At 37.7% G+C, this 11,895-nt stretch overlaps 1 protein-coding gene across 1 annotated transcript; it reads right to left on the bottom strand.

Annotated features, from left to right (window-relative positions):
- Positions 1-2,289: 2,289 nt before the first annotated feature.
- On the bottom strand, positions 2,290-3,079 carry LOC146450154 (uncharacterized). Its single transcript, XM_085100696.1, has one exon. It carries the CDS (start codon positions 3,009-3,011, stop codon positions 2,454-2,456), a length of 558 nt encoding a protein of 185 aa, XP_084956822.1. The 5' UTR covers positions 3,012-3,079; the 3' UTR covers positions 2,290-2,453.
- Positions 3,080-11,895: the final 8,816 nt, after the last annotated feature.

Here is an 11,895-nt window from a genome sequence, read left to right as displayed (position 1 = left end):
GGCTCAAAATAATGTTCAAGTTTTACATCACCCTATTCTTCTGAGGGTTAATGAATCAAATCAATGAAAAGTATTACTAGATTTTGCTAATTTTTCTTTTCTCAAGAATGTGATCCCAAAAAGTCATGCTATGGTGTCATTAGTTACCATAGCAACACTATAGAAAAAGGTTCCCAGGTGACCCCTATTTTTTTAGTATATGGTGATTTAAAACTTTAAAAAACTACACTGAGCCACAAAAGTTATTGTTGTAATTCTCAGGATGTTAATGTTATTAATGCAGTTCATAGAGTTATTGTTCATGTTATTATGCCAAAAGTGTTTACATTCAGTTTGAAAGGAAATACTGCTAGTCCAGTTGTCAAAGAAGAATGATTGTGAACTAGATCTTTGTACATGCAAGTACATGTAAGTTTACCTTTTGTGAAAAAATGGGCATATTAAGTTGATATTCTATAAGGAGAATTTCAGTAATGATGTTACAAGTTTTAGTTGTTATCTAATTTATATTGTTAACCATCAGGAGACAAATGCTTTTGATCAAAATGTGTACATTCTTTATAATTTTACAAAAGCAGATTTTAACTCCATCACTCAACAGTGTATCCTAAATGCAACTAGAATAGCAATGTGTGTTGCACTGGAAGTTTTATACAACACTGGCAAGCATGTGTGTACAGTTTGACAAAAATGAACTGTCCACTTGTTGCAGTTGCCCTACTAGTATAGCATAATAATTTCCCAGCGTGATTAATCAGTGAGAGATGCACTTTGACAGTTGGGAGAATTGTTGCTTTGGCTTTACTGGGATGAAATGGCAAAATGGACTGCTTTCTTGATTAAGACTACTACCACAGTCTCAACTAATAAGATACCATGTCTCATTAAAGTAGAGTTGTTATTGAGGTGCACTGTGTTATTTTATACAATAATTTATTTCAAAACATTGACTGGCTTCCATCAAGTGTCAAATCATTTTATTATGTTATATGATTTACAATGAAATCTGTAAAAATTGTAACTGAGCAAAACATGACTGACATATTCATAATATCAAGCGTACTTTAAAATCAACAATGCAGGCCTTTGTACAATAATTATATACAACAACATTGTATTGTTCAGAAACTATTCACACCCACCATGGAAGGTTTTTGGTTTAAAATCCCATTCCAACCCCTCTGGAATTAATCCCAGTTTACTCACAGTTTTTTTTGCTTGTGAGATCCTCACTCGCCTTACAATTTCCAATGACCTTCAGTGGGTGGGTATGGATACTTTTTGTAACTACACTTTTGCAAGTGTTGACTGATCGAGCTAGAATATTTTGGACACAGCTGGCACAGTTTTCATTTGTGGGAATGGAACAAATATATGCCCTTCCAAATGAAAAGGGGCTGAACCTATTTTTCCACAAACACATTTAAACACACCATTTTAAATGTTTGAACGTGGTTTAAAAACATTTCAAAACAATTTTCTAAAATAGAACAAAAGTGTAGTTTTCAAAACGTTTTGAAACAGATATTTTGGTAAGCCCCCTTTCCACATGGAGGTTCAAGGCTTTTTTATTTTTAAAAATTGTGAACATACTCGGGGTGTAGCCTTGGTTGAAATTATTAAATTATAGACAAGTCAAATGACTGGATTTGCACAAACTATACCATCATCTTCCAAAAACAGCTAAGGCATTTGCACCTGATCAGAAACAAGCACATGTAATATTTGTGCCATTTTCACCAAATGAAATCACAATGTGGCACTACTGACAGTGACAGGTGATGCTCAATCGTCATAGCACTATGATTATGTTTTGGTACCTCTTAGGATTTGTATGTTCAATATACTGACTTTGGGGAGTATTTTAAGTAAACATGTTGGAGTAGTTCAGAAGGTGATTGGTCCTTGTGTCAAGGAACTCATCATAACTACCCTGGTACCTCCTAGAGGAACATTAATTTAATGTAGATTTGGAGAATTTCTTTTTATCTTTACAAGACTGTATAACACAAATAGAGACTGAAGATACTGATAACCCGAGGTATATAGAGTACCCACACGACCGTTTGGAGGGGCACGTGCAAATTGTTTTTGCAATTTCTTTGGTTCTGGCCAGTTTACAGGGCTTTGTAACGTTGATAGAAATGCTTCAAAATCTCCTGGAATGTCTTTGGGGATTCCTTCAGGATTTAAGGAACAAGATCACAAACCCCAATGTGGATTCATGCACTTTGTTCCGGCAAGAGCCCTCACAAGCCCAAAGTTCTGGTGGATGGCCTAGGTTCATGATCACAAGGGAACATATCAAAGTTTCAGCCACACACATCAACTTGATTCAAAATTTCTGATGAGCATTCCTGACAATCATTATTTATGGTTGTCTCCCTATAATCTTTTACACCTCACCCCAAGGCAATGTTACCTAGCAAACTATATATCTGTAAGTTAAAGATTTATTGGTGTGGACAATGTTCCCTCAGATAATTGCGTATGGTAAGGTAATGCCATATCTTGTGATTACCATCATCAACAAGAGAATCTGGGACAAGTTGATGGATTTCATTTGCTTGGTCATCTGTCAGCTGAATGGTGCTTTCTGGTACAACAACATTGTTATCTGTTTGGAGCTCACCAACTGGACCATCAGGATCAATGCCCAGTAAGGAAATGTCGCCAACATCTATATCATTAACACCACTATGAACAATTTCAGAATGCCAGAGTGCCAGAGGTGACGTGCTACTCATTGTTCGTAAACCGTGGTAGTTCCATTGCCGGACAAATTCATCCAAAGAAGCCCGAATTGCTGGCAGATAAACATAGTGAAGAGCAAATATATGCTGTTCATTGTTTGAATCAAGGACTCCATCCTCTTCCATAAAAACAAAGAGATCTCCATAAAAGGCAGACAGCACCCTATTCACTTCTGCCCATAAGCGTTCAATTCTTTGATTATGCACACTACGCCCAGCAATAAAACTTCCTCTGTTGAGACCTCTGTTGTGAATCATAAAGCGAGCTACATCCACATTTTCTACACCCCTATCACCTCGAACTCGAAAGGGGAGACCATATTCCTGTGTACCATTAATAAAGCATTGCAAGGCAGTATTTGCAAGGTTATTGGTAAAACATTTCAAATACACAATGACCCTACTAAATCCATCAATGCAACCATGGAAAACAAACCTCCAATGAATGAGCTTATGGTTTGAGTCCAGGTGCCATAAATGGTTAGGTTTGTTTATGTTATAAAGACGACGTTGAATGGATGATCTTCTCCTTATGACACGTCCAACGGGATCAACAGTCTGTAATATCTGTCGAATCTTCCATCTTTGAACAAGAATACCACGTCCTCGCAAGGCTCCCCGTATGTAGGACTCACCTGAAAAGGGAGTCAACCGTAGAATATCTCTTATATTACATTCCAGCTCTTCGTTTGTGATGTCACTAAATGAATCTTCCAATCCATACTCAACTCTTCTTCTATAAAGGGTTTTGGCACTTACACCAAGACATCTTGCTATGGCCGTCCACTGCATACCCGTGTTTGAAGAACTTCGATATGTTCCCTTGTGATCACGAACCTAGGCCATCCACCAGAACTTTGGGCTTGTGAGGGCTCTCGCCGGAACAAAGTGCATGAATCCACATTGGGGTTTGTGATCTCTTTCCTTAAATCCTGAAGGAATCCCCAAAGACATTCCAGGAGATTTTGAAGCATTTCTATCAACGTTACAAAGCACTGTAAACTGGCCAGAACCAAAGAAATTGCAAAAACAATTTGCACGTGCCCCTCCAAACGGTCGTGTAGATACTCTGTACCTCGGGTTATCAGTATCTGCAGTCTCTATTTGTGTTATACAGTCTTGCAAAGATAAAAACAAATTCTCTAAATCTTCATCTTGTGCTTCAACAAGCTTATATTTCAACAATGACACGATCACAGTAAATAGCAAAGTCAAAACAACCGCCATTTTGTTACGTCTTTGTTTGTACCACGTGACAACATTTTGGCGCGAAAACACCTGCTGACCAGAATATTTTCTCGACCGCTGAAAAATTTTCGACTGATGAATAATTCTCGACTGATGAAAAATTCTCGACTGATGAAAATTCTCGACCGGTGAAAAATTCTCGACCACCAAAAATTTTAATTCTCGACCGATGGAAATTTCTCGTCCGGTCATTATTTTTCGCCACATGAAAGCGCGTTCTCGACTGCTCATCGTCAATTCTGAAAGGGTGGACTTGCATCTGGCTAGCTGGAAAGGCATCTGGACTTATCTGTGACAAAACTGGATCGTAAAAATAATCTCGACCACTTTTGTCCACTATGGCTTTCCATACATTACTCCTCTTATAAGAAGATGGCGAGAATAAATTCGATCAAATAAGTCTGTGGCATGACGGTGCTCATGTACATACCGTCCAATGAGAGGTACCGTGCAATTTCAACAATCAACAATGGAAAAAGAAATGGAAAAATTTCCGCACAGCCCCATACATTAATTATGCATGCTGATGTATTAATTGTGTATGCTCTTCATTGTTTTAAAAGACAATAACCTATTCCCATGTGTTTTGCATATATACATTGCAAATAATACTTACTGCGTCAATAAAAAAGGGTTTCGTCGTGTCATGACTTTTTCTCCTCTTCTCTCTCCATTTTCCCAATCCCATTTTCTTTATTTCTCTACCCCAGCCCCCTAACGCCTTTCTTTTTCTTTCTTTCTTTCTTTTTTTTCGGTCTACCTACCATACCGTGCCTTGAACTGAAGCCTTACTGTTAGCGTTGGATTCCCTGTCCATCTGCTTTACCACTAGACTACGAGGGATTTGTTGGAAATTACCCCTTAACAAATATATTTTATTTTTTGTAAGCCTTTAAAAATCTACATAACAATACAGAGGTAATTTTTTCCTGTGCGTTGCACTTGCCTTGTAATTTTCACGGGAAAATGCGTCATTTTCGCCCCTTGATTGGCTAGTCTCGGTTTGTGTATTTCTCCTAGTCATAGCCCCATGCAACCATGTTATAGTGAGTTATGGAGCATTAACGAGTCTTGGCCGACTTCAAATCGTGTAGTTGTTGCTTGTGCTCCGAATCGTCGTCTTATTATTTTTGCGTCCTTTGTTGTTTCGTCCATCGCTTCCCCTACGTCAATGCCATGCTACTACGTCTGTAATTTGACTGACCTTCGCCCATCCTTCCAAGCCTTTAATAACCTTTTAAAGTCGCCCAATATCCTTGCGGATTACGAATGGTGAACAGAATAGTACAAGGAACACAGTCAATCTAAACGTGCCGTCCGTGAAATGTCCGCCAGTTAGGTGCAAGAATGCCCTAAAGACGAGCAATATTGGCATATATTGTAAGACGCCAGCCTTTACGAAGTTCACCAGGACTGACAAAGCATTGTAGCACTCTTCGCGCTCTTCGAGATACGCCGGAGGAAGACGAAATATCAGATACCGTAACACATGAAGCCCGCACGTCTATGTTAGCGAGAACCTCTGGCTTTATTTTAGGAACGACAGCAGCAAAAATAGAACGTAAAACAAAAAGAAAGGTAAAGAAATACTTTATTTTTGATAGTTTACGACAGTCGCGATTAAAAACCCCTGGTTAATCTACCTTTATTTTTACGGCCATGCGAAAACATGTCACTCGATTCTAAACATTTTTAAAACGAGGACAAATTAAAATGCGTAAAAATTGCTAAAATTGTCAAATTTTGTTTAGAATTTCCGTATTTTTTCCCTAAAATTCGAAGATTTCGGCAAAGCCCATATAGACTTAGAAAGAAAATATAAAACTAAGAGGAACAAAGCGAAGTAATCCCAACGGCGCACTATTGTTATCCCTATTGTTTCCTTTGAACAAAGACTGTATGCATAATTAATGTATGGGGCTGTGCGGAAATCTTGCCAAAGAAATTTCAAAATTGTTTGATAGTAGCGGCAACCGTCAAATAATCTTCTTTAACATCTTCCAAGGCTTGAATAATTCTTTGTCGCCGTTTAAGTAAGATTCTGTTTCTTTGTGGCTTGATTTTCTTCGGTTCTTTCTGTCTCAAATGTGTCTACTTGTTCATTCAGCGTACTCTGTATGTTACAATACTGTAGATGTGCAGTAAAATGTTTTTTTATTTTATATCTGCTTCAGCAAAAAAATTTTTTGCAAAAAAACATAAAATTTTAATGATAATGTATATACTCTTGTGTTTTTGTTCAGTGTTAAAATACATGTAACTACAATGAATGACCCTAACGAATATATTTTTTCTTCCTATTGTTTATTCGAAAAATACTAACGTTTGTCAGTCCATGTTAATGATTAACCATTTCAAATAAACGATTGTATGAAGGTGCAATTGATCGTGCGTCTCTATGCAAATTGCATTATTGTATGTCTCTAATACGCAGTTGATTGTCATACTGTGCAATTGATTTCCTATTGGTGTTAATGATTAACCATTGTGCGAGATTGAAAGTGCATTTGCTATCTTTGAGTGTTTGTTCATCCGTTGATGCTATGCAATGCATATTCAAGTAGCGTTATTGAAAGTTTGTTCGCGTTAATGAAGTTCACGCAAGTGCTAATGAACGTATATTTGCCGTTTAGTTTCTACCGTTGGCGTAAATGAATGTATATTTTGCGTAAACGAACAGCAAAAGGTGTATTTCGTTTCTTTACACTACTGTCTCATTAATATTCATATTTTCGATTATCCGGACTCTCGATTATCCGGACTATTTCTTCAAGTCCCAACGAGTCTGGATAATCGAGGTTCGACTGTACCAAGTTCACGGAGAAGACGACCCCTGACAACTAGGGACTGAAGGCCGCCGGCGAGGCAACTGGAGGAAAACCAGAAACTGACCGAAAACAAATTTTTTTCTGTCACAATTTTTAATATTCAATCTTAACGTAAACACGACTAACATGATCCTGCAATGTACATCGTCCGCGTAATTGTTCCGGGGGTAGGCGTCATAACATTCATAGTGTAGGAGAGCGGCCCTCAAATTTCCACTCCTGAACTTACGATGAAATGGAACAATCCATATTCACTTTTAGAACAGCACACATGTCCAATACACTCGACCTGAGTCGGGTTGTCTTCGCTCGCGGGCGGATTGAGTCCGATCGCGACCGGAAAAGGAAATGGGTGCAAGGCGCTTGATCAGTGGTACCGGAAGTAAGGGGTCAACGGGAGCGAGGGGGGTTGAAAAGTTGGCAAACAGACTCGATCGGATCCGATGGAAACGGTTCGTCCTGGCAAGACTCAATCGGACTCCCCGGAAGTCAGTTCGCGCGAGACATAGAAAATATCTCTCAGCCATGAGGCGAAACAAGCGCGCTACTCATGGAATATACCTCTTATAAGACCTTCCTCGTCGTCTAAATCGTCTCCCATTAATTCCGCCATTTTTAACTGACTGTCTCTGCCGTTTCTTTTTACTTCCGCCGTGTTAAAACTCTTGCAGTTGTGCCGTGAGTTGGCGCGGTTGTGCCGTGAGTTGGCGTGGTTGTGCCATGAGTTGGCGCGGTTGTGCCTTGAGTGATGTGGTTGTGCCGTGCCTTGGTGTATGGCCGTGACACTTGTGGGCCACCGTACCAAACTGAAAAGAAAAAAGGAAATGCAACCGTGGATCAGATACTCTGTATATTTTTTAACATGGTTCGCCATGTAATCACTGAAGGTTAGTCTTGTCTATCCTCACTCACCTTTTTGCAACAGCTGCATCATATTTTAGATTCTTTGTCCAATGACATTGATGAGCATTTGAATTTGGGTCCAGCTGGAGTCATTACCATACCATTAGTTCGAGTAGTAATCAACTGACTTGACGTTGGATGAACATTCTAATTCTTGCTGTTACACATCGCTGACGAAAGCCAACTACCTTGAAGTAGCTGCACGGTTGCATTTTTTACTTTTGGTTTGGTCTTTATTTTGCTTATGAAATCTTGGCATTTTACAATACTGGTCCACGAATAAACCCATGACTAGTTTTCGGCACCTCACGTTCCCTTTTCGCGGAGATTTAAGGCCGCTAAATCGAGTCATTGAAAGCAACCGCTTTTCAACTGCGATTATAGTCCTTTTGCTCGATCATATCCTCTTGGGATAACAAGGTTTGATTCTCCTTACTTTTATATACCTATGTGAGGCGAATGGAATGTTTAGATTTATAAGTCTTGAAGGTAATTTGGTCAGCTAAAATCACTCGAGTCCTGATCGATGTTTCGTTGTAGCCCTTCGAAAGAGCGAATCAGGGAGTTGTGGGTTACGTTATTGGTGATGGCGTCGTAACGTGAAAAACGAAAACAAGTTAATCGAATGGTAAGCGAGGAGTTTGTTGATTTTATGGGGATCAAAAGTGCGTATTACAAAGATTAATTTTTGATCTTACGAAGATTAATTTGTGATTTTCCGTGTTAATAAAATGTACGCGCAGAATGCAAAAAATTAATTGCCCGTTCATTTCCAAAGCGGGCAACATTCTGAAACACAAGCGTACAATCACTGATGTTTGGTTTAATTAACAGAAATGATAAGGTCATTTGCCCATTGTGAGGAGATTCGATTAGTGACGTTTCAAGCATTAGTCCTTCGTCTATGGGTTGTATATGGTTTATATATCAGCTGTGGAGCTATGCAACTGATAGAAGTATGGTAACGTAAAAAAATAGACTTAAATAAGTCGAATAAAAGGCGTTCGTTGTTTCCGATTCCGAGAGTGCCGATTTTAAAGAAATATTTTCGTTGTAAGTATTTTCGGCCTTTCTTGTTGAAGAGCAAGTAAAAAAACAAAACAACAACAACAACAACAAAAGAAAAACAAACCAAAACAAAAAACAAAACGGCCTATCAAAACGTGGTCTTCATTGTAACATCAAGGTGAATGAACAGTACACTAACGGACCACATCAAACGGTTCCCAGGTAAATTTCTGAAAAAAATCAACAAGTCCCATGGCGTTTGAAGAAATACTATAGAAAAACTTTATTCAGGATTAAAGTTTCCGCGGCCATAATCCTTCCCCGTTCTACGCCATCGTGACGCCATCGTGAAAATAGCTCTTTGGATTGATAAAATTCTGCAATATTGCGTTCATAAAGTTTGGATTTGTTCATTTCCAAGTTAGCTATTTTGAGGCGTATTACGAGGAACAAGTTTCCCTAACTTCTGGCCCGCCGTAATTCTTATTATCGTTTAATGAATGCAAGAATTACGAAAAAAGACAAAAGAAAAAAAAAAAAGAAGAAGAGGAAGAAAAAGAAGAACTGGAAACGACTACGTGTGATGTTGCTGCATGATAGTGTTTCAGCTTTACACTCAAATTCGTTTCTAACATAATTATTACGTTCTATTGTGGTACGGCATGTTTTCTCCTTCTTTTAACTGGTCTGAAATACTAAAAGAAGCTAATTTCATTGCAGGCGTTTGTCTGGAAATGGTTTAAGCAATCTTTCTTCAGGAATCTTTTCCACGTTAAGGGATCTACAGTACATGTAAGTGTGCCACCATTAATTTGCTTAGTAGCTGTTCTGTCTTTTTTCTTATTCTTCTCGTTAAGTCTACATCTGACGATTTCAACAATTTACTAAGGATTTTCACGCCCGAGTAAAACGTATTCGTCATTATCTTTTTCTTTATTGCATCTAAGCAGTAAAGCGACGAATTCGGAAGTACTTTGTTCTATCCCAAGTAAGCTATTTTGAGGCGTATTAATTACGAGAAACAAGTTTCCCTAACTTCTGCCACCCCGTCTCGGCCTTGGTCTTAGTTAAGAAGACTTCTGGAAAACCAAAGGCAGTCAGACTTATTAGCAGACTGAAAAGAAAAAAATAATAACATGTTGAGACTAGCAAGCAAAGCAGTTAGCGATTTGAGTTGCAAAGTGGAGTTTATATCGAAATTCCTCAAAATAAATCGGGAGTTAAATGTAAACATGAAATATCGAACAAAGAACTCGAACTGCTATGGCAAAAAAATAAAAAAAAAATACAGAGAACAATATGACGGGTATCCCTTACGAAGAGAAGCTTAATGAAACGTACTCGAACACAACATAATTTGTCGGTAACAATGCAAAATGATATAGTATTATTCCGTCTGTTTATAACATTCAAAAACATGTTATTAAGATTGGCTGTGACAGTATAACACCGCAAATCTTAGGCTGGTTGTCAGATTGTCTAGTTTCATTAACATAGGGGGACTATTGGTGCCTTATTTTTTACTTTTTTTTTTTTCTCAGCCGAAAAAAAAAACCTGCGAATACGTCGGTTAAATATATAATCTAATATCAGAAAAAATTGGATAAAATATCGTGCAACTAGAAAGGTAAATGCGAGTAAATATGAATGGCTTATACTAAACATGGCTAAATATGGTTTGCTTTTAAGCGTGCCAAAAGATCCAATAGTACAATTCGTTATTCAGTAACGAGAGCCTCAAAACTATAGCAACTACAATAAGCTATTTATTTTCTCTCCTAACAGCTTAATGAAACGTACTCGAACACAACATATTAGTTGTTGGTAACAATGCAGATAATATACTATTATTTAGTCTTTTTAAAAACCCAAAGGCATGTTATGATAATTGGCTGTGACAGTAAAACACCGTAAATGGTAGGCTGGTTATCACATTGTCCCGGTTTCGACGCTAGGTGCCTTATTTTTCAAATGTTTTTCTCTTTCTCAGACGACAAAACAAAAAAAATGTCGGAATTTGTTTTCGGTGTACAAAAGATTTTAAAATAGAGTGCCCCAACCCTGTTATGAATTGAAATAACTAACATAATCCCGTCATACTTTCGTAAAATATTTATTACCTATATTAACCCTTAAGCAAATATAATTTCCCTTCCATTTACAGATACCTAGACAAGAATAAAATTGAACACCTATCGGGAGATATATTTTCAAACCTAACAAAGTTGGAGTATCTGTAAGTGTTATTAACTTCTTGGTTGTTGATATTTATTTCTCTTTTAGCAGTGATTTAACATGATACCCTTGCACTGCACCCTGGGTCCAATAATTGTAGCGCATTAAAATAGCGTCTATCATAATTTCATTTCCAGTAGGAGAAGGTCATTGAGATTCCAGGCACCCCAAAGAGACCAATGTTAAAGATATTTTTTTCGTGAAATTTTCAAAGTATAAGTGTTTCACACAATAATAAGAGTTAAATCCAATGTACAAAGGATTTTCACGCCCGAGTAAAACGTATTCGTCATTATCTCTTTCTTTATTGCATCTAAGCAGTAAAGCGACGAATTCGGAAGTACTTTGTTCTATCCCAAGTTATCTATTTTGAGGCGTATTACGAGAAACAAGTTTCCCTAACTCCTGGCACCCAGCCTCGGCCTTGGTCTTAGTTAAGAAGACTTCAGGAAAACCAAAGGCAAACAGACTTATTAGCTGACAAAAAAATGTCGGAATTTGTTTTCGGTGTATAAAAGGTTTTAAAATAGAGTGCCCCAACCCTGTTATGAATTGAAATAACTAACCTAATACCATCATGTTTCCGTACAATATTTAGTACCTATATTAACCCTTAAGCAAATATAATTTCAACACCTTTTGGGAAATATATTTTCAAACCTAAAAAAGTTGAAGTATCTGTAAGTGTTATTAACTATCTTGGTTGTTGATATTTATTTCTCTTTTAGCAGTGATTTAACATGATACCCTTGCACTGCACCCTGGGTCCTATTATTGTCGCGCATTAAAATAATTTCATTTCCAGTAGGAGAAGTTCATTGAGATTCCAGACACCCCAAAGAGACCAATGTTAAAGATATTTTTTTGGAGTCATCTTGGAGAATCTTTTTTTTTTTTTTTTCGTGAAAGCTTCAAAGTTA

The sequence above is a fragment of the Pavona decussata genome, unplaced genomic scaffold (assembly GCF_977016875.1).
Source record: "Pavona decussata unplaced genomic scaffold, jaPavDecu1.1 SCAFFOLD_489, whole genome shotgun sequence".
In the NCBI taxonomy this organism is placed as follows: Eukaryota; Metazoa; Cnidaria; class Anthozoa; order Scleractinia; family Agariciidae; genus Pavona; species Pavona decussata.
The sequence above is the reverse complement of the archived record's forward strand: the minus strand, read 5'-3'. Positions and strand labels throughout refer to the sequence as shown.

Bases quoted from the DNA above. Each gene is read 5' to 3' on its own strand.
- LOC146450154 (XM_085100696.1), bottom strand. From the start codon at position 3,011: ATGATTCACAACAGAGGTCTCAACAGAGGAAGTTTTATTGCTGGGCGT.